This window comes from Sphaerodactylus townsendi, linkage group LG02 (assembly GCF_021028975.2).
Source record: "Sphaerodactylus townsendi isolate TG3544 linkage group LG02, MPM_Stown_v2.3, whole genome shotgun sequence".
NCBI lineage: Eukaryota > Metazoa > Chordata > Lepidosauria > Squamata > Sphaerodactylidae > Sphaerodactylus > Sphaerodactylus townsendi.
In genome coordinates, this window is record NC_059426.1 from 128,908,381 (window position 1) to 128,932,872 (window position 24,492).

The 24,492-nt window shown below is 40.1% G+C and overlaps 1 protein-coding gene across 2 annotated transcripts in view; it reads left to right on the forward strand.

The window, feature by feature from the left end:
- FMN1 (formin 1) overlaps nt 1–24,492 on the forward strand; it is a 185,885-nt gene that overhangs the window by 134,197 nt on the left and 27,196 nt on the right. For both annotated transcript variants that reach the window (XM_048486013.1, XM_048486012.1), the window contains 2 exons: nt 4,200–4,292; nt 23,662–23,713. In XM_048486013.1, coding sequence (XP_048341970.1) covers nt 4,200–4,292; nt 23,662–23,713 — 145 coding nt within the window. The remainder of the gene's footprint in view (nt 1–4,199; nt 4,293–23,661; nt 23,714–24,492) is intronic.

Genomic DNA, 24,492 nt, shown 5'->3' on the forward strand with positions numbered 1-24,492 from the left:
CAGATAGTCTTCAGACCCACCAGAAAAAAATACAACAAATGCTACAGTCAGCAAAGATGTAGTGTCTTCCTCCCCCTTACTCCTGCAGGAGTCTATCACATACCATGCAAGTGTGGACAAGTATACACAGAGACTCCAAAACGAAGAATTCTGACAAAAATAAAAGATCATGAAGGGTACTACTGACTAAACTAACCTGATAAATGAGCAGTAGCTGAACATGCCCTAGCCCAAGCCAGACATAGGAGCTTATTTGATGACACAGAAATTCTTGACAACTCCAACAGTTCTTATGTTAAACTGTGCAGAAAAGCCACTAAAATCCATAAACACTGAGACAGTTTCAACAAAAAGGGAGAGAGCCTAAAAATCAACAAAACCTGACTACTAGTACTAAAAAACATCAAAACCAAAAATGAGGAGCTTTTCAAACACCATTCAACAATTCATCAGATGCTACAAACTCTTTCCCTCCCCCCTCCTCCTCCCCTTCCTCACTGATTCACCTCATTCCAATTTCTGAGATGAGTCACACAAATTCAAACCACCAGGACATAAATATACAAATGCAACTGCAAATGACACATGCAAATACACTTCAACCCCCTCCCACCTCAGAAGTGGACCCAAAAATAAAGGTGTGGTTGATAGTATAGTATTGCAGTGGGGTTTTTCAGTCCAGGGAGTGATTCACACTTGCATTCCCTGCAGCAGCAGCAGTATTGGTGAATGTAAATCCTGTGTTTGGGTGGAGTTCATTGTCCATGAACTTAGAATGCCCTCGACAATACATCTCAATATCCTTCGACAATACATCTCAATATCCCTTTGTAAATGCTACTTTGCTACTGTCAACATTAATCTTCATGTTGTATGACACATGATAATCCTTTTTAAAAGTATGTCAGCAAAATCAAGTCAAATGATCCCAGTACTTCTCATCCAGAACCACTATATGACCCAGATTGCCCTTCTGCTTTTGTGCTAGGTAAAGGTACACGAGTAAACGTAAATAGATGTCTTACAGATATACTCACTAAAGATTTGTGATATGAATTTTTTGTGTGTGAAATATGGTTCTCATTAAATGTAAGGTGTGTCCTATATTGGTACATATATATGTGTGTGTACAAATATAAGATTATAAAATTAGACACATGGTTTGGATCCTGGTCATAAGAGGGAGAGTGCTTGCAAGCTGCCATGGTGGCTCAGGGTATTAGCTATTAATAGTCCTTGATTCAAGATTTCTCATACTTCATTTATTTTATTTTATTTATTGTTTCGATTTATAAACCGCCCCATCTCCACCCAGACACAGTACAGAAAACACTTGAGAAAAAATGTTTAACGCACTCTAATTTAATGCTAGCACGTATTTCTTTTATATTTACAACACATGCCTGGAATACTGTGTATAATCTGGAACTTGTAGCTGGCATGCTACAAATTTTGATGATATTCATAAGACTTCAACTTAAATAATAGCTTTATTTCAGATTCTTACATAATAAATATATCAGTTCTTCCATTTATACAGTTACTATAAATTGCATTCTACGGTAGTTTTTTTAAAAAAATCTATCAGGAAGATCTGAACTGGGCATCCCATGAGTATGCGTTATTATATCTCCTGATTCACAAAACTGTATGTAAGCCCCCCATTTTCAAAAATAGCTGTTGTATTGCCTGATGCAATTATGTGTAGTAATGACTATGGGGAGTTGTTCATGGAAAATCATACCCACAACTGTGAAATATATTAAGTTACACAAACATAGAACACTTATCCAAGCACTTATCATCACTCTCCTTAGGGTCTTTCTCACATTACTACATACACTTCTATGTAAACTGTGATAAGTATCTATCAGCCATTTATCTAGGTACTTTTCAGATGCATTAGAGCTAATTAAAATAAATATTAACTGGATTATCACTGACACACTAGAAACTACTTGGTTCTTGGACTTTAGTTTATTTTCAGCACATAGCACCACATAAAGATTTATACTATGATTATTCACTGTGTCTCATCACTGTGAGATTCTTTATTCTATTTTATCACAACTTATAATATTGTTAAACATTATTACTGTTTACTAAATATTGTACATGATATCTAATAATTAATGCTAAGATTTATTAAGATTACCATTTAATGCTTCTTATATCACTATTCAATGCTCATAATGGTCACGATCATCTTGCATTGTTTATTGTTCATTATATCACTCACTGTCAATAATCTATATATATAAAAAGCTAACCATTCATTTGTTGGTCTTGCCCTAACGCCGAAACGACTGGATGGATCGCCCCAAAAGTTTGCCTTTTTCTTCTAAGAAAATCCGCGGGGTGGGGGCGAACCAACACTACTGGCTCCGCTTCTTTTGCACGTGGCCCTTTAAAAACCCAGGGAGCTGGCCTCAATCTGAGCGCCTCACCACCCTGCCTCTGCTACCTGACTGGGTTAGCCTCCTTGCCCCAGTTCTGCCTTACCCAAGCCAGGACTGTGCGTGTCAACCAGCCTCATGGACAGTGGGATTCGCACTCTGGACAGTTCCATTGTGGAATGGAAAGGGTTACCTTATACTAAAAACCAAGACAGCACCATATAATAATGTGAATTGAAAAGGGAAAGAGGGGTTGTTTGGCCACAAAAGAAGAAGAAGAAGAAGAAGAAGAAGAAGAAGAAGAAGAAGAAGAAGAAGAAGAAGAAGAAGAAGAAGAAGAAGAAGAAGTCGTAGTTTGGATTTATATCCCCCTTTCTCTCCTGTAGGAGACTCAAAGGGGCTTACAACCTCCTTGCCCTTCAACCCTCACAACAAACACCCTGTGAGGTGGGTGGGGCTGAGAGAGCTCCGAAAAGCTGTAACTAGCCCAAGGTCACACAGCTGGTGTGTGTGGGAGTGCACAGGCTAATCTGAATTCCGCAGATAAGCCTCCACAACTCAAGCTGGGAATCAAACCCGGTTCCTCCAGATCAGAGTGCACCTGCTCTTAACCACTATGCCACTGCTGCTCCCAAAAGGCTATGCTGGGGATCATTGGACCTGCATGGACATCTGTGTGGGTCGCGGACTGTGATGAGAAGGACAATTGCCACAGCAACGTGTGGCCGGGCCCAGCTAGTATTACATATATATTTATTCTTCTCTTTTTCTTTTAATGCAACTGTGAATGTTACAATATGGTTCCTATTTCTCTTAATTTTCTGTTCTGTTTATGCTTACAAAATAAAATAAAAATAAATTAGAAAAACATTTATACTATGATCTGCAGAAATTTTCACTAGATTTAAATAAACTTTACTGCATCATGAAAGCGCACCTTGTATTACCATAGTTTTTGAAGCTTCTTATTAAATTATTCTTCACACTCCAAGCCTCACTTCTTCCTTTTGTTGAAATTATATGCAACATAGATCTAACATACTAATATACAGATTGCTTCTAAATGGGTTCAGCATTAAGTCCCACTGGTCAATTCCCTAAGGCCCCTTTCGCACATGCAAAATAATGCGTTTTCAAACCACTTTCACAACTGTTTGCAAGTGGATTTTGCCATTCCGCACAGCTTCAAAGAGCACTGAAAGCAGTTTGAAAGTGCATTATTCTGCATGTGCGGAATGAGCCTAAGTAATGTACGTTTAGGATTATAGTCAGGTCTCAGTAATCACAGAAGCAATATGTTCATAGCTTCCAAATACCTTGTTGGGATTACCTGAGCCATTTGGATAGTTTCATTAAACCATTCCTTGAACTATGTAGACATCTCTAGATTGAGGTGCATGACTGAATCTTATGGTGTTATAGTGTATAGTTGTGTACCTAATGTGGATGAAAGGGCAGTTTAGCCAAAGTGAAACTGACATGATGTGAAGCAGAAGAATGGGCAGCAAAGTGGAGGAAATAAAGCTTTTTGGTGCCCTTGCCATTCCCACAGAAGTGAGTTCAATCAAGGATTTTCCAAAAGATCGTGATTTTGGTGTTTAAAAAAAAACAGGTTGAGGAAAATATTGCAGGTCAATCCCACTTTGGGGAAGAGACACATGCAAAGTTCTTGCCGGGATATTTGCCTTCATCAACCCATTATATTTGTACCATGCGAAATATAAATATGACATATATACACACACACACATGCATGTAAGTATATAAAATTGAACTTATCCTATGTTGAACTTGTCCTTACAGTTTGTGAAAAGCAGATGAAAGTGGTTTTCAAAGACTCACCAGAAGAACACCTCCAGCCCTTTAAGGATAAACTGGAAGATTTTTTTCTGAAAGGTATGTCATTTACAAAGATCTCCATTTTTTTTTAAAAAAAGTTTTCTTTTCTTTTTACTTTTAATACTAGTATTGGAAAGTAATGTCTTAGCCTCTCTGTTGTTGACTCTCATAGTTGGCCACTGTGTGAAACAGGAGGCTAGACCAGATGGATTACTGATCTGATCCAGCATGGATTTTCTTCTGTCTTATGTCCTCCCTGACTTAATCTCAATCGCCATTCTTCAGAACTTGGTGTTAGACCAGGGATGTGGGACACTTCAGTATGTGTGTGTGTGTGTATATATAAACATACCTGAGAGTAAATCCCATGAACTTATCAAGTAAATATGCATAGAATCAAGTTATAAGTTCCATTATAAAAACCAACAGAGTAAGTTGGATGTAATAAAGTTTAATTATACTGGGGCAAACCAATATTCTAATATATCAACTGAATTAAATCACTTTACCTTGCTTATCCCCAACAAGTTTGCTTAAACAGTGTTTGAATCTTTAGCAAATACTTAAGAATAATGTAAATTTGGTTAAATCCCACCAAATATAAAAGTAGGACTTTTTATATAGCTTTTTTTTCTGGATTACACTTTTAGACATTGTAAAGTACAATTAGGAACACAGTTCTAGTATTGTTGTGGCAGTTATATGAGACGCTCCAAAGAAAAAGCAGAGCCAATTGTAACTATTGTGGTGCCTATACAAGGAAACTGATATTCCCAAATGGGCAATAACTCTCACAAAGTCTTAAGCAATTTAGTAACAAGTGTCTGAGAATTCTCATGCACAGTGACTCAGGTTTATTTCTTGAATGGGTATATTTACAATTTATTTTTTCTTCAAAAGTATAACTGTTTGCTATGTCTGTGTTAATAAGCTCTTCAGACACAGCTTGAGAGTTTTTCCCTAGTTCATATAAACTTTTTCTGTTGAGAAAGTTTAATATGTTTCAACACTAAAATTATAAAACTATTTGTCATTGATTATATTTATCATCTCCTAATAAATGTTTCATTCTTCAAATATGGAGTAGACCACAATCCTCTCATCATGAATTCCAACAATTCACTAATATAAGTTTTCAGAAAATGTAATATATATATTAAGCTTCTCAATAAACTTAGCAGGGTTCCTGCAAGAAAAGGCCTCCACAGTAGGACTGTTGGAGTCCAGGGTATGTCTGTTCTGGTGGTCTTTTCATCTCATTTAATTAACAGTTTATATTTATGGCTCCAGCAGTAAGTGCATTTCAGAAAGTGCTGTGTATATGTGCACATTAACACCAGCAGTCTCACACACTTTGATATATATTGCCTTTCACTAAACTCTCTATGCCAGCCTTCTGCCCAAATTAAGCAATCCTAAATAACAAACCAAAAACATATGGAGAATGTTTTTTTCCTGCAGGTTAACAATTTCTCTCTCTCTCTCTCTCCCTCTCTCTCTCTCTGCAGAGAATTATATTATAAGTGTGTTTTGATAGTAAGAATAATGACTGCCCTGCTGAAGTAGTTCAGGAGTCTCATTGTCCTATTGATTCTTGCCTCTAACAATTAGTAACCTATGCTTATAAATATATAATTGTATATAATATATACTGCATTCCAACTCATTAGTCTAGTAACAGTGGCATAGCTGAAAAACAAAACAGGTTTTCATGACTAGTCCTTCTGGTTTGTTCCATGCTGTCTTCTCCCACTCAGAACATTTAAGGACTCTTTGGACAGCTCCTGTTGTGTTCCTTAATCAGCTTATGCATAGTATTGTTGAAGGCTTTCACAGCCGGATTCAACTGGTTCTAGTGGGTTTTCCAGACTGTGTGGCCATGGTCTGGTGGATCTTGTTCCTAACATTTTACCTGCATCTGTGGCTGGCATCTTCAACAGTGTATCACAGAGGGAAGTTTGCTACATCACAGTGTGTAACAAACTTCCCTCTGTGATGCACCTCTGAAGATGCCAGCCACAGATGCAGGCGAAACGTTAGGAACAAGATCCACCAGACCATGCCACACAGCCCGGAAAACCCACCAGAACCAGCTTATGCATAGCTTCCAAAGTCATAAACTGTACCTGGTTTTTTGGTTAGGATTTTGTCTTTAAATAAATGCTATTGCTAAGAGTGTGGTTGACTCAGACACCAATATTCCATGTTTTCCCACATGTTACAGTGCTGTTCTACATCACTATATATTGCATAGAAGCCCATATTTATAATAAGGTTACCAGCCCCAAGGTGAGGCATGGCATTGTCCCATAAGTAAAAATGATCTCCAGGCTATAAAGATCAGCTCCCCTTTAAAGTATGGTAGCAGAAACAGAGTGCTACTGAGTGGCTACTGATGGTGGATGCCTATAACTCTGCTTCTCAAATTGTCTGCTATTGGCTGGCATCCTCCTATGGATCTCCAGCAGGTTTTTTCTTCAACACTAAGAGGATACCTGAAGGTTTTGCATGATTCAGTACTGAGTAAAAAAAATGGATAATGACCAGTTAACAGCATAAACATTTAGGATCAAGGAGTTAGTATGACATGAGAACACAAAGCCTACAGGTGATATAGCATATGAGGAAAAAAGCAAAGTTAAGTGATATGAGGTAGTAAATTTTAAATTTGGATTTGGGTGGGAGGAAGTGACCTCACAAAGGGGAGGAGTTGGAGGAGCTCACTTTTGACTTTCACATGATGCCACACGATGTGATATCACAAGATTTAACATTACATCCCACTGAGTTCTATTTCCAAACTCCATCCTGAGCAAACACCACCCCAGATCTCCAGGAATTTCCCAAGCCACTTCTGGCAACCCTAATTTATACTAGTACACAGATTTACACATAGGTGCAGAGAACTTATTTACATAGATTGTAAATGATTTTATCAGGACTGATTTTGACTTTTTAATTTTTAATATTAGATTATTAATAATAATTATTAATAATAATTAATAATGTTTATTTATAATTACTTATTAATATTAATTAATTATTAATTAATTATTAATTAATTATTAATTAATATTAAATAATTAATAATGTAATATTAGATTATTGGCATAGTATCACAATAGTCAACTACCCCTCCCACTCACACACTTATACTATTTATGCAAAAGTTGTCTCTTATGTACTCCATCAATTGATCTATCTCACTATTGCCTATTATGTCTTGTTTTAGAGATGTGTATTACAAACTCCCAAGCCAAAAATATACATGAAAATCACTTGTTGAGGTTGTTGCTGTCATTTTTTGAAACAGTAACACAAATCCAGTATTCATAGGAGTTACAAAACACATACACATCCAAAAAAATTATTTGAGTTTGGATGCTTACTGTTGGCAGTAACAGCTGTCTTGTTTTCCTTTGACTCTCCTGATTTCCCATGCAATGGCAATTCTGCCATCCAATTAAATCCCTGCAAGAGATCAGGAGATGAGTGGTCCCAGCTGATCATATTTTAGACAAGCTCCAGAGAAGGAATCTCTGTCTGTGTCAAGTTGTGAGTTCTCAGAGTATTCCATGTCCAGTTCCTAAGTGATGCAAATAACTGCCACTGGGGTTTCTGTGGGATCAGGAAAAAGGTTGGAGGGAAGCAACACCCCCACTTCCTCTTCCATTGTTGTGCCTTGTCAGCAAAATCAGTTTCTGTGGACTTTAAAACAGTGTTCTTGGAGTTGACGTGTTACTTGGATCAATCCAGTGAACTTGAAGACAGCTCATAAACAAATGAGTAAACGTGTTGTGTAGCTTAGCCCTGGGTCACCCATGCCCCAGCCACCTGGTGCTGCCTCCTCCCCGCACCCTGAAACTCCTTAAATAGTTGTAAGCACTAATTAAGGTACTCCTACAATTAATGGACACTCAGCATGTACACATGTATCTCACAGCGATTGGATGTCTGATTAATCACACACACACAAATGCTTTATTTGGGTAGGGTGGGAATTTGAATTATTTTCAAAGATTGCCAGCATGGGGCACTAAAAAGACTTTTCTGCAAAGGAAGATCTGTTTAATTGCAATGACAAAGAAAGGATGGCAAATGCACAGTTTTCAACTGAAAGGCTAAAAAAATTGTCAGTAAGTCACTACAAGATTATAACTAATGCAGCCAGGAATCTTTTTTTCAAAATGCTGCAAGCAGCATTCTTCTGTTGGGCCACTGCTATCCCCCCCCCCCCCACACACACACACACACGCACACACAAGAATCAGTAGAGATTTATCTGCACTGAAAGGCACCTAATTTGGGTGTATGCAAAATTGAACCCTGCTGTCCACTCTGCTTGAAAGTTGGGGGTTCTTTAGATAACAGGAAAGACTATGCTCTGTGAAATTTTGGTGCTATTATCCTTAAAAACAGTTTCCCAATAGTTCCTCAGGTAAAATAACGGTCCCAGAATTTGGAACCAAAAAAATAGACACAGATTTGAATTCCAAACTGGTAACATTCTATTCAAAAATCAGTGATCGCAGTAAAGTTTTCTCTCCAAATCCTCGAGCCAAAATTATGACAATTCTTTTCTAAGCAGTATGATTAGTCATTAAATGACAGAAATTATTTCTTTTTTAAAAAAAACTTTTGCAGTTTTGAGATTTTCACCTTTTGGGTTTACTCTCATTAAATATGTTACAATAGTTCACTGATTATAATTTAGTAATTGTACTGACTATTAATAGTAATTACAGTAAATAGTGGTAATAGTAAAAGTAAATTGAAATGTTTTGGAGATTTACTTATTAAAAGAAATTATTTGAATTCTTCAGAATATATTCATTTGGCATACTAGACATATGTCTGTTATTTGAAAGAATGACAGAACACTGGCTTCTATGCCCAGTTTAGTCACCAGATTTCTACACATGTGTAAGAAACATAACTCCATGTAAGAAGATTAATGCAATGTCACTGGCTTCTATGATAGTTTTTATGATGTTCTAATGATTAAAATCAGGGCTTCTATGATAAGGGTGGTGGGATATGTAGGATGACCACTGAGAAATGATGTGAACACAAAATGAGCATGGAAGAGAATTAACTAATTCTAAAGGGAAAAAATGAGTAGTGAAATATAACAAAATGTGGAATGAGACACTACTTACCCAGATAAAGAGACATACGAGAGGAAGACTTTGTCCTTGGCATTATATTCTTGCAAATTCTGATCTATCAACAGCAACTCAGAGAGGGGCCATGGCTCAGTGGTAGAGCATCTGTTTGGCATGCAGAAGATCCCAGATTCAGTCACCATCATCTCCAGCTAAAAGTATAGTTAGTGATCTGAAAGAGCTTCCTGTTTGATATGCGGGGGCAGGAGTCTGCAACCTGCAGCTGCAGAGCTGCATGCAGCTCTTTTGCCCCTCTACAGTGGCTCACTGTGGTCTACTCCACTGCCTCTCAGCAAACAGGCCCAACAGCCCTCACAGCTTTGGGGCCTGGGACAGAGCTAGCCCTGTCGTAACTGACAACACCGGGCTGAGTAGGCAGATTACAGACTGCTGAGGAGACAGTTTAGAGCAGAAAGCATGGCCTGGCCCAGTGGACAGGCAACTGACCAGGCCCAATAGTAGAGAAAGGACACAGGAAGAATGGGCCAGTAACAGCTAGGAGAGAGCCAGAGTGAAGGAGAGGGAACAACTCAGAGGGAGGGGCAGGAGTAATTCAGTTGAGAGGCATCAAGGGGTGGGGTTTGTACTGACCAGGAGGGAACAGGGGAGCATAAATGAGATGGGGAAAGGCACCAAGAAGGGATAAGAGAGAGGAAGCAAGAAAAAGAGAGTGAGGGCAGGGCAGAGCAGACACGAGTGGAAGAAAAAGAGTAAGAGAGAGAGAAAGCAAAGATAAGCAGAGGCGGAGACTTCTAGTATGGGAGAGGGGCCAGAAGCCAAAGACCAGCATTCCCCCCTCCATAGCTAAGTCTGTCAGACAGCAGAGTGCTGTGTGCCTGAAAACACCTGTGGTCTGGCGAATCACTTTGTCAGTAGATAGCAATAAATAGAACTGCACTGGTGACTGTGTGTCTGTCAGTTCTTGTCTACATTGCGTCCTGCAAGGTGGTCTACTCCGAGTAAATCCGCTGCTTCAACAAAGTCTTGGCAGAGAGCGGGAGCAAAGGAATGCTAAAGTTCAAATATGTTTTGCTGCTCCCAGCAGTTTTTTCTGTTTTCGGACGGGTGGGGAGATAAATAGCTCTTTTGATAGTAAAAATTTCTGACACCTGCCCTGGGAAGACTGTGTCAGTATGATTAGACAATTGTGACTTTGATAGACCAGTGCTCAGACTCACCATAAGACAGCTTCATGTGTTCTTGTGAACCAGCCTACACATATTGGAGATGAAAAGTTTTGTTGAAGAGTTGAAAACATATTTGCTGGGGAAGGCTTACCAAAAATTACTGGAAATGGATGTTCTAATCCTGACAGAAAGGAAATTTCCCATCTTCTCAAAAGCATGTACATACAGAGTAGGACATGACTATTTTGTAAAAACATTTTGTTATATTCTTTGATTCACCTTCTTAAGTAAATCCCAATTTTACCAGTAAAATACAGAATCAGTCACAGTGCCCCTTAAAAATTGCATTTTTCATCATATGAAAAATTCTTAAGGTGATCAGTGCTGCTTTCTAATCAACATCTGCAACATGTGGGTTTTTTTTCTTTTTTGGCCTTAAATAAAGTATCACCTACTTGTAAGTGGTTCCCAGTCTTCAAACTTTCCCATTCAGTGATGGCTAGTTCTTCAAGTTGCTGTGTTTCGTCCATCTATAACTTGCAGAAAGGAAAACAAAACTTACTTTGTATAATTTGTTACAAAACATGTGAGCATATCTAAGGCCAGCTGCTCCTATTCATAAGGAACAAACTAGAAAGACATTTCTGAGTGGATATTAGGAACAGTTCCAAAGCACAATATGCCACTCTACTATTTTTAATGAGTAGGTATTGATTAAACATAGTGGAATAAAAATGTGGGGTTATTAAAAGTGAGCTTCCCAATTAATCAGTGTTTCCATTTTTGACATATGTTCTTTGTGATGAATAGCCATAATTTCCATATTTCTCAAGTTGCAATTATTACTACATCTTTACTGCAATCCTAATTTTCATTGCCCCAGGTTCAAGCATTTACCCATTTCTTTCCATGGCCATGACCTGCAACAGCTGCAGGCAACTGGAAAAATGTTCAAAGTGCCAGGGATAGGATAAACTACAAATATTAGGATGTGGCAATAGTGATCTTCTCTTAACGAGGCTTGTTTCTTTGGCCACGAAATTGTTGTCTGCCACTTGGAAAACAAGTTCCTGATATATAAATATAGATAATGTGAAATGTGGGACTTAATTTTCAAGTATCAGGCTTTACTCACAAAACAGTCATGATACCATACTGGTCATTTTTCGCCTCTGGAGTGTGTTTAAAATATCTGTTTTAAAGCATGCAGTTGTTCTTAACCAGGAAATAATTGTAGTGCTACTTTCCAGAACAGAAGTAATAAAACAACACATGAGAATTACTCATATCCTCAGTAACACATGTATACAATTCTAGCCATGATTATCATTATTGTGATTCCTTGTATTGTCCTGGTCTTTGTTTTTGAAATACAATGTTCGTATGTGGACATCACCATTGTTTCTATGTTTACATTTGTCAAGCATAAATTTATCGGGCTTTTTTTAAAACTAGGGAATGAGACATTGACTACTTACATTGTTTTAATAAAACTTGCGAGGCTTGACGCCCTTAGAGGGCTAAGATATATCCTCCTCTGTTTAAGGTGAGCCTGTTCATTTTAATCTTAAGCACAGCTCAAATGACTACTTCATCTTTATATGTTTATAAGTTCAGATGGAACACAACATGACTTGACATGAGCAAAGGGATCAGTTGAATGTGAACTGCCTGTGTGCATTGGTCCTAATTTATCTGTAAAGCTACAGATTGGGTACCTTACATTCTAGGACCCTATGTGGCAATTAGTGTTATTGCTAGGTCACTTTCATAACAAAGGAAGAGGTGGAGAGCCAGGGCTTCTACCCCAGCCCTTCAAAATATCTTGTAAGTAAGCCACAGAACATCCATTGCATTCCATATTTGTTTATAGATTGTTACCTACTGGATGGCAGTTTTTAGAAGACCTGATTTTACCCACCAGCCTCCAGCTGCTGATTCCTAACCTAGGGCCAAAAGAGAGGGACTAAAATTTATTACTAGCAATATCCACAGCCCAAAACAACTTTTTACTGAAGAATAAAAGTGGGAATGGCAATACAATATCTAGTGCTCTTCTGTTACTTTTAGACTTACTCATGGTAGTAGCATGTCAGTTTTGCTGACTGGCCGAGGATCAGGCAATGGAGTGAGAGGAAAATAAGAATGTTTTTTGAACGCATATTTTGCTTACATATAACTATTTGATATGTGCCTCAGCAACTTTAGCAGTCTATTTTTCATTAAACCAAGTGTCAAGTTAGTTAACATTAACTAATATTACTATAATTTAAAGTTGAGCAAGTCTCATAATACTGCTGGTAAGTATAACAAAAGAAGAAACACAGAAAGATCCTGCATGAAGAAAACATTATAAGGATACATACATTGTTTGAATTAACCAATAACATTCTGCTTTCCACTGTGGCCAACCAAATGTTCCCACAAGGCTTAAATACAGGCAGAGGGCCTCTTGTTTTATTAGCTATTATAACTAATAGACATTGACAAACAGGGGACCTGCAAGTATTTGTGTGAAGAATCTCATTTCCCCATCTTTCCCCGCTTCCTTCTCTTCTCCCCACTCACCAGCCAACTTATTTTTTACATGTGCCCCTATTTTCATCTATGGGCCTTTCCCCACTTACCTTAAGCCCCGCACTCCTTGAGGAGAGTAGCGCGGGGTCCCCCAGCTCTCCCCACGAGAGGGGCAGCGACAGTGCAGCAGCCCCGATGCTGCTGCTGTCGTGTCCCCTCAGCGCGAGGCATCCCTGGCACTCTTTCAAAGGGAGCCTTTTGATGACCCCTCGCAGAGCGCAGGGTCATGGGGACGCCAGGGATGCCGCGCGCTGGGAATTGCAGGCAGCAACCCTCGGAAAAAGGTAAGTGGGGAAAGGGCCTTTGTTTGTTATTTATTTATGCCTCACTTTTGTCCATAATGGTGACCCAAAACATCTTTCATCATTCTCCTGACTACAACCCTTTGAGGTAGGTTTCATTCACAATGTGAAACTGCCGTAGGCCACTCAGTAAGCATATGCAGCAGGGTAGAGATTTTAACCTCGACCTCCCATATTCTACTAGAACACTGATAACTACACTATTACTTCTGTGAAACAGCAAGCCACCAGACCTGGGTGAATCATGCTTGTCATATGATATCAGGTAGCCCAATATTTGCTGCCATGGTTAACTCCAGTTAGTCGTCCCTCAAAGGCCAAAACAGCCCTTAGCAATCTTTCAATGGCCACTGAGAAGGTATTCATTTCTTAAAGCTACCTGTTCTGCTTCTGTTATTTTGAAAGTATTGTCTATTCATGGCTTTAATCTCCAGATTTAATTATCCACATATTTGGCCATGTTGAGAATCAGTATATTGATAGTCTTGTACCATGATCTGGCTAATTCATTGTGAGGTTATCCTAGCTAATCACTATCAGTACAGTACTTGTGGTAGTGAGTTCTAGGGTTAGACATAGCTGTACTCCAAACTAAATGAGGGGAAGTCCGCTAACATAGCCTTGATGTTTAATGCAGCTAAATCCTTTCCCCGGTTCACTCCAAATGATTGTGGGTTTTGTAAGTATAACTGAACAAATTTTTTCTCTGCCAGGGTCATTGCTTTATTCCATCTTTCTGCCTTGCTTAAGATATTTTTAAAAAGATCTGGTATTTTAGGTCATCCCTGGTGTTTCCAAACTATATGGGCAGACCAGGCAAATGGAGCTTTTCTACCTTAATATATTGGAGGGAGGGGGGGGCGGGTCGGCAGCTCTTTATGAGAGGGAAATTCCTATTTTTGTAGCAATTGCAATAGCCCTTTGTTTCTAAGTGGATCATTAAATGGATAATATTATATAGAATGAATAAGATACTTTTTGATGGCCTAGTTTAACATATTAATCAGCAGTTTGCAGTGCAACCCTACACAATGTTGAACCTTTCAAAATTAATTGAAGACAGTGGGCTTAGAAGGGTAACTTCTCTTTGGATGGCACTGTTAAGGTCTGAGTTGCAGATATAATGGAATGCAACCTGCAACAAATGGTGGACTTTTCTCAGACTTTTCTTTCTCTTTCCCCTATCATGACTGTTAAAACAAAAGGCTGCCAAAAAGCAATCATTCTTTCAAGCAACACTTTTTCAAAAATAAAAAGAACCTTTTTTTTGTATTTTTTCATTCGCTCTTTTAATCTTTATGCATTGTTTTAGCTTTTTATAAAAAAGGTGAAAAACAGATGTACTGCATTTAAAATATGCTATAAATCTTGCCTCGTGACTTCTTTGCTCCAAACTCCCCGTCAGAAACTGTCAAATGTCCAGTTTTTGTTCTTTCTAATATGACATGGAGCCAACCACCATATGCCAGAATAAAGCCAGCAACCAGCAACTAAAAAGTTAACACCTTTGCAATGGTACTAAGCAATTAACGGTGTGGGAAACTGTTGTATTAATCAGAGCTTTGCCACTATCCCGCTGAGCCAATGCTGCTGACCACCAAAAGTGACTTAGGCCGTTTCTGCACGGCCCTTTAATGGCGCCCTGGGGATGGGAAATACGCCGCCCCCAGGGAGCCATTCGCACAGGCGGCACTGCTGCAACGCAGCAGCGCCGATCTGACTCCGCTCCCTCTCCCCCAGGGCGGCGTCAGACCGCCCTGAAAAACAACCCTTTAAAGGGTTGTTTTTCCCTCAACAGCGTGTTTCCGGCGGCGCGGTGCGAACAGCACCGCTGGGAACACGCTGTTTCCCTTCCCTGTCCGACTCACCTTGTCCCCGTCGTCGGCCTGTTGGTTGCCGAGAAGCCCCGCCCACGCCGTCCCTCCCACCCGGTGGAGGGCAGCATGGGCGGGGCTTCGACGGCCAGCAGGCCGACGACGGGGACACGGTGAGTCGGACGGGGAAGGAGGAAGAGGCGGCTCCATGCAGAGGCGCCTGCCGTCTGCCGGCCTCTCCAGAGGCCATCCACATGCTTGCATGCGAACGGCCTCCACCTCCACGCCGGCAGAATTCTTGCCGGCGTGGAGGCGCCTCAAAGGCCGTGCAGAAACGGCCTTACTTTGTAAAAGGAAAATACTCTGAGGGAAGGGGATATATAGAAATGAAAGCATTTGTTTGTAATCCTTCCCTTTCCCCTTTCCCCAAAAATATAGTTTGAATATATTCTGAACTATAGGGCTGTGACACATCTTGCATCCTTCTATTTTCACCTGATCATGTGAAACCAATCTTTACCAAGTTTGTTGTGCAGAAATAACTTCAGCTTCATAAATCACTGTTAGTATCGCGCAGGAGGAGGTAATGCTGTGGTTTTTATCTTCTAAAATATTTTGAGCTGTCTCTTTCATATGCTTTGCTAAAATTAGTTTCATTCTGTTCCTCTTCCACCCCCACTACAATTGCCCATTCTTTACAAATCAGGCTGAGTGTATTATCCATTTACTTCTTAGTTGGGTATTTATAACAATCTTGTGTTTTAAAGAAGACCTGTTTCCTAGTGCTGTTGACCATCATTCATCATACTTTCAAAGACATTTCCCTTTGCAAAGAATGTGCTAATCTTTATATTTTTGCTGCACTACAGTTCTTATATTAGAAAGCTGTAGTTATGCTATCTTGTGCCTAGCTTGTTTCTCCAAACACAGAGCAAATTTGTTTCAAGTTATCCTGTTGAAGGAAATTATAATCATTTTCTAAACTAACAGAATACTTTTCATGATCTCCAAAATATTAATCAACCACAAGCAAATGAAGAACATATTCAGCTAAGTGATAATGTGTTTTAGTAGTTCTTTTCTGTCTATAACTAGGAGTAATTTATTGATGCCATTATAATTTAGCAACTTTTAAAACTCAGAGTATGGGATGAAAATATTTTAAATAAACACATGGTTACTTTACCATTTTAGCCCAGTTCCATGATAATCACTTTTGCAAAACTTGATTCTTGCAGTTGCTACTTACAGAATTTCTAATCCTAGCAGAATCTGAGGTCTCCTGCTAGTCACAGTATATTTTACTAGAGCATTAGAGAAGAAATTAATTGAAAACATTTTAAAAGATAAGCTTTCATCTTCTGAGCAATAATAAAACAATTGCTCTTTCAAAAGGTTGCTGCTTATATTCAAAGAAAGAAAAATGAATATATAATATCTGGCTTAGCTGGCTTCACTGCCTTAATGATCTAGTAAACTAACCTTCAACACGTTTTTGACAAATTTATAGGCAGCATTACCCATTTTTAAACAAAGTATAATTTCTTAGTTTCCTTGTATTACCTCTGATAATAAACAGTTGCATTTGTTCTGTGGTTGGAATGTATAAATATAACCAGTATTTTTGTGTTAATGTTAAGAGTCCTTGAGGTTTGTAGAATGTATTTCATGCATCACATACTTGAAAAAATGTTAGGACTCTTCAAAAAAAACCCCTCCATGATAGGAGACAATTAGTATCTCACTCTATACAAACTCATACACACAAATATGTATACACTATACTACTATTCCTTGAAAATAGCTTGTACTGTGTATGCAGTATACATAAAGCATTACAATTTAAAGAATTGGTTCAAACCAGTCTTCTTGTAGAAGAGAAAAAGAAGAGTTTGGGTTTATACTCTGCCTTTCTGTCCTGTAAGGAGACTCAAGGCAACATACAAACTCCTTTCTTTTCCTCTCTTCACAACAGATACCTTGTGAAGTAGATGGGGCTTACAGCGTTCTGAAGAACTGTGAGTAGCCCAAGGTCACCCAGCAGGCTTCCTGTGTAAGAGCAGGGAAACAAATCCATTTCACCAAATAAGAGTCCACTGCTCATTGAAGAGCTATTTCCACACAGCCCAACAACAGCACCCTAGGGACAGTAAAAACACCATCCCTGGGGTGCTTTTCGCACAGCTGGTGCTGCTGCATTGCAGCAGCGTCGTGCTCATGCCTCTCAAGCCACGTGAAGACATTGCTTTTGAACCTCGCTCAAGGAGCAAGGTTTTTCAAAAGTGGTGTTTTCCCGCTGGTGCAGTGTGAACCGCACCACGTGAGGGCACCGCTTTTGGCCTCTCCTTGCATCCCATTTACTCACCTCTCTTCCCTGCACAGCTCTGGATGGCTGGAGGAACACGCCCACGCTGCCCTCTGACCCTTGCAGTTCGTTGCAGCTTTGGGGCTGCACACACAATACCATGCAAGCGGTCCCCGAGCCTCCACCAGTATAATTAATGCCAGTGGAGAGCCGTTTCTGCCAACGTGCAGAAACAGTCGAGGAATGGTGAGTCAAAGCGAGTTCTCCAGATCAGAGTCCACCACTCTTTAATCACTGCACCATACTGGCTCTTATTGATCTTAACTTTTAGTGCTATTTTGGACACTGAATCTTTAGTTTCAGTACACTTTTGATGCTCCATAATTTATATTGGCCCCGCTGTTATTTAATATCTATATGCGACCCCTTGCTCAGTTGGTACGAAGCTTTGGGCTGATCTGTCATCAGTATGCTGATGACACTCAGCTCATTCTGTTGATGGAGGGGGGAGCAGTCGCTGGTTGGTTGCAACAGAGCAGGTTAAAACTGAATGCATCGAAGACGGAGGTCCTTTGGCTGGGGCATGAGAGGGGGGTTGGGGATTTTCAGCTGATGGTGTGGGAGGGGGCCTCATTGGCACCAGCCTCATCCACTCGCAGCCTGGGGGGTCCACCTGGATTCGTCTCTTTCGATGGAGACCCAGGTGGCCCATATAACCTGGGTTGCGTTTTTCCACCTCCACCAGGCCCGGCGGCTGGCCCCCTTCCTCTCTCAAGCAGACTTAGCCACTGTGATCCATGCAATGGTCACCTCCAGGTTAGACTATTGTAACTCGCTGTATGCGGGCCTTGCGTCTGATCTGAAGATTAAAACTGGTCCAACATGCAGCGGCTCGTCTGCTCACAGGGGGTGCCTATCGTGACCACATTCAACCTGTGTTGCACCATCTGCATTGGCTTCCAGTGGAATTCCAGATCATTCACAAGGTATGGGTGTTAACCTTTAAGGCCTTATGTGGCCTGGGACCTTCGTATCTTCGGGACCACCTTACCCCATATGTCCCTACACGGCCTCTGCGTTCAGCAGAGGCCAATTTGCTGGTGGTCCCCGGCCCCTCGATGATGTGGCTGGCCTCCACCGGGGCCAGGGCCTTTACAGCCCTGGCCCCTGCCTGGTGAAACACTCTTCCTCCATCTGTCCAGGCCCTGCGGGATCTTGGTGAGTTCCGCAGGGCCTGTAAGACCGAGTTGTTCTGCCAGGCTTTGGGGGGAGCCGGCCGCTGATTGGTGCGCCCCCCTCTTGGTTGTCCTCCCTACATCTTGGGACTTTTATCATCTATGCAACCCACCATTCTTCCCCCCTCTCTGGGGAGGGTTTTTATTGAAATTTTAATGTCGGATGCTGGAAAGTTGTATCTAATGTTGTATTTATTGGGGTTTTAGTGATCTTAGAACTCATGGAGCCTATTATTTATTTATAATTTTATTCTATTTGTCCTCTATTGGTCTGTTTGTTGTTCACTGCCCAGAGCCCCTTGGGGAAGGGCGGTATATAAATTTGACAATAAAAAATAAAAATAACAAATGCAGCTTAGCATTTCTGGCTTATGCTCTGTTTTTCTGCTGTCTCTTGTTACTATCACTATTAATATCATTAATATTTAGGAAAATGTGATTCCTCTAACTGTGTAGTAACACATAGTATTTGTAGCAATTCTATAGCAAGAACCATTATGGTATTGTACTTACAGTGCATAATATCTGAATGACCAGGTTTGAATCCTCAATCTTACTTTAGAAGCTTGCTCCACAATCTTGGGCTGTCACATTTTAGACCTACTTTGCAGCGTTGTTGTTGTATCAGATGAAGGAGAATAATGTAATATGATGGATAGCCATAGGGAAGAAAGATGGGGTATGAATGAAGTAAATAAATGAATACAAGTAAGCAAAAGTAGGCTTTGGTATATTTGGGATGTTTCCTGTTTGTATTACTGGCAATATATTTTAAATATACAAAAGTAAAAATTGGAGCTAATATCACTGTTCTTCCCCTTGTGAAATGATCCCTCAAGATGTTTTTATGCCCTAAAACCTAGCTGATGTTAATAATATATTCCATATATACGGTTGCAAATATAAACTTATTTTCAGACTGTTTTGCATTTTAATTTTTTCAGTGGTTCATTTTTACATTTAAAAGCGATAAAGCAGTATCCTCATAAACAAGAGTTCCAGTGTGAACATGAGGCAAGTGTACAGATCACTATGTGTTTCCCAGTGCGTATGATTTTTGAAATGTGAATAGAACTACTTCCTTCCTTTGGAATTAAATGAATAAGGTGCCCCAAAAACACATAGGCCATAACTTTTTCTTATGTGAATATGTTTGTGGGTCAGGCTGACTGAAAAGCACCATGGTTGAAAGAATCCACAGAATGTTTTCTCAGTTGCCTTCTCTGATTTTAACAGTTGCCTTTAAATGAACATAACAACATGATTTCAAAGGCCATAAGATGATCCAGATGGATCAAGCCAGCTCCTGTTTCTCACAGAAGTCAACCAGGCATGTAGACCAAGTTGTCTCCAAGCACTGGTATTAAGTAGTTAGCTGCCTTTGAATGTGATGATGCCCTTTAGTCAGCATGTCTAGTAGTCAATGATTGACCTGTATCTGAGGCTGTTGTAATTGATGGATGCTTAGGTATTTATTTCAGTGAGGTGTGAAAGTGCACATATTTTGGTAGCCTTTTAGGTGTCAATGGTTTCTGGTTTATTTTTGCACTGACTCATTGTCAAGCTAGATTTCTAGATGCGGTCCACTGTTTTAAATATGAATACAATTCTCCCACTCAGAGTCAAGTTTGAAATGTGCCTTTTAAATTTAGAGTGAATTTAGAATTTGTCAATTTTGTTCTGATAGCTGTATGATTCTGTCTCACATGAAATGTTCTTTCTCTATATTTTTATGTCCTAGTATTTCTCTAATTGAGTAAAGCAAAGAGTATGTTCAGTGCAAAAGAAATGCTGTGTGTAATTCAAATTAAAACATTGCCACCCCACCCCAAAGTTTTGTTATGTGACAATTCCAGAAGAGATTTCCCAGAGAGTGTTTGTTGCTAAGAGAGCAACATTTTCTGTCTAGGTCTGATGCCAGACTGTCTGGAGAGATGGGTTATGTTCCTTGTCAGGAACTGTTGAATCTTTCATTGATACTTCTGGTTCTGGGAAAGATCTCTGTTGGCATCTTCAAATTTATCCTTCCTACCATTAGAAGAGAAGCACTTGTAAGGAAATACAGGGTTGTTGGCTTTTCCTTTTCAAAAAAGAATGATGATGAGAGCATCCAGAATGTTATTTGTCTCCCCATCACGGCCTGTGTGTTGTTCATATTCCTCAACACCAAAACCGCCCTTTGCCCCTGGGCCACAATCAAGAGAGCATCCAGAATTTTATTTAGTATGGAGGAGGTGTGCTTATGTCCAGCTCTCACAGTTCCTGGATGTTCTTGTCTCATAGATCAACAAATATGGGTCAAACATTTTCGTTTACATGAAGCAAAGATTCCTAATATCATTTTTTGTCTCCTTGGTGAACTATTTTTGATCAGATAAGAGCCAAATGGACAGTTTTGCATACTTATACTGTAAATTAACTGCTTTCACACTGCAAAAATGAATGGTATTTTCCTTTTAAAAGTTTCCATAGAAAGCCCTCTTCTCAAATTTGTACCATCCCGCATTTCCTTAGCATTACCAATCTTAAGGTGTTCTGCCAGAATTACAGCCGATCTCCAGCCTACACAGATAATTTTCTCTGGAGAAAATGGTTGAAACAGAAGTCCTAGAGTCACACCCCTGCTGGTCAACCTTCTTCCCCAAACTCTTTTTTTTTCCAGGAACCACTCCAGAAATCTCCAGGAATTTCCCAAACTGGAGTTTACATTTGAAACGTGCACTTAATTGAGCCTCAGTGCATATATTCATTTACATCCACTGTCTTCTAGTCCATGCTGGCATATTTTCAGAAACTGGATCTTAAGGGACAGCATCAATTTTTTCCCCTGCAGAGACTGCAGTTGCTGCATCATTGCACAGTGTACATTCAGTCTATAAAACTCCATTCCCTTTCACATGGGCTCTTTAATCCATTGTGAATTCTGAAGGCAGAACAGATTTTTTTAAACAGGCTCCCACATCTTAAAAATAAAATGCTATCCTCCTACAGTTAATAAAGTCTTAGTTGGAGTTTCCAAAACCTGCTTTGATCTAGGTTTTTTAAAAAAATTGTTGCACTTAATCCTGTAGGTGTGCAAAAATCTTTAAAAACTTCTAATAAAATATATATTTTTAAAAGACAATTTAAACATTATTTTAGAAATCTGATTTGCATTTAAATTTTAACTTTTTTAATACCACACATTTTTATAGTGAAATAGGCTATTCTGAAGGGCCTAATTACACAAAACATTATACCCAGTTTATCCCTGGGTAAGTCATGGGCCCTTGGATTACTAAATTTTCCTGAGTGAAACCTCAGATACATGGAGGCTAATTTGAATCAGGACAATGATGAAAAGACAAAAGAGGCTCAATCTCCCTCTCTGAGCTGTTTTCTCAACCAGTGCTGTTTGCCCCAGTGGAAAAATGACATGCTGCCTATCGTATTTGGGAGGGGGGGTTGGCCATCAAGTCACATCTGACTTATGGCAGCCTCTGGTGGGATTTTAAAGGTAAGAGTCATTCAGAGAAGGTTTGCCATTGTCTGCCTCCATATCAAGGGACATATCTACTGAAAATAGTGCCCATGGCATCAGTACACCCCTCAGCATTGGCACACCCATCGGGTACCTGTCCCAGGGGTTAGTCCTCCTGCTGGCTGGTTGTGCACCATGCTTCTAATTCAGGGTGGCAGGAGCCTCTCTCTGAAGCTCAGCATGGGATGCACATGGTGCTGCTAGTGGCTGGCAAGCACCAGGGGTCCAGATAGCATGCAGAGGCTAGGTGCACGGACAGTAGAACCACAGCAGGTGAGCAGGCAGGCAGGGATGGTGCCCACCTTCAAGAGGCACTCAGGGCACATGCCATACTTGCCATACCTTGCCCTACTTGCCACTGTCCACAACTCAACCCTGGTATTCTTTAGAGGGTTTCCATCCAAATACTTGCCAGGGTTGACTCTAAACTGCTTAGTTTTCAAGATCTGATGATATCAGGCTAGCTTGGGCTATCCAGGTCAAGGCTGCCCATCAGGGTAGCCATTACTATTTTATTCTAAATGTAAATTTGTAATTAGATTTCTAAAATGATAAAATAGCCTTTTAAAAAACACAGAAGTTTTCCAGATCAGTTAAACAAACATAACAAAAGCTGAAGAATTAAGATGGTTTCTCACAAACATGGAAAGCAATAATACTGCTAAAAACAAGTAACCATAATCTAACTTTCAAGCAAGATAAAAAGTGTTATCTCTACCACAAGACGAGAGAATGGTGGGGAATAAGTGCTTAATGGGTGGAAATCGGCAGGCACAGTTTTTCAAGGCATTAAAGTAAACAACAACACCTGGTAAATAACATCCATATAAGCCTCTATTAAAGAGACATGACACTTTTTCTCTGGGCAGTTGGCAACCTAGAACAAGCCTTTGTGCTTAATCCTGGTAGAAGACAAGAGCAGGAGAAATTAAGCTTTCATTTACAAGCATGGTGTAGTAGTTAAGAGTGGTAAACACTAATCTAGAGAACCAGGTTCCTCACTCTTCCACATGAGCGGTGGACTCTTATCCAGTGAACTGGATTTACTTCCCCACTCCTACTTATTGAAAACTGCTGGGTGACCTTGGGTTAGTCACAGTTCTCTCAAAACTGTCTCTGCTCCACCTCATAAAATGTCTGCTGGAGAAAGGAAGGAGTTTATAAGCTGCTTTGAGATTTCATGAGATAGAGAAAAGCTGGGTATGAATCCAAGTCTTCTTCTTCTACAAAGTGTAAAATGGTACACTCTGGTAAATCCATTTAGCCAGTGGTCTTGTTCTGTATTGATGAAAGTCCTTACCTGTTACTTTGGAGCAGATCTACCACTGGCTGACAAGAAACATCAGTTGCTTTAAAATGTTTTTAACTGTTCTTTTTATAGCTGTAGAAGATCATAAGTTTGAGGAGAGTCATTTGGAGAATGCACAACAATGGTAAGCATTCTGCTTCCTTTAACATTAAGTATTATATTTGCTTCAATGTCTTTTTTTTCTGTACTAGAATGTTTACAATCATCTAATAGAATTTCAAAAATATATTCATGCTTTTGAGATTTTGACCACAACTGTATTTGACTTTGAGGGACAAGCTGTATGAAATGGAGGCTCAAACAGCTACTGATTAGTTAAATCTATTTTAGTTCTTCAGGCAAAATGCCAGGGGTTGCTCAACTGAGGCGGATTCTGCACGGGCCCCGGGAGCAGCGGGGCATGACACTTGCGCAGGCCTGGGGCCAATCGCACACTTGCGTGCTGGCAGCCCAGGCGCTGCCATGCCTCACAGTAGCCTCTGCATGAGGTGCGCCACTTTTGTTTTTAAAACTTACCCCCTCCTCCTGCGTCGCTCTGTCAGGATTAGGGGACATGCCCCCATGGCCCTGGCAATGCCCGGGGGGTTGGAGGACAGGAGGCGTGTCCCCTCATCCCCATGGAGCAATGCAGGAAGAGGAGGCAAATTTTAAAAACAAAATCAGAGGACCGAAAAATGGCGCCTTCCACCCGGTACCGTTCGCTTGGCACCATGGGGAAGCCACTGTTTTCTAAAATACTTGCTTGTTGAGCGAGTCACAAAACACCATTGGGGGGGCGAGCAGCACTGCCTCGATTTGGAGGCAGCAGCCATGGGAAGTCCCCCCCCCCAAGGGTGTTTTTACTGGGCCGACACCAGTGATTTTGGCCCGTGCAGAATCCGCCTGAATACTTCATATAAGGGA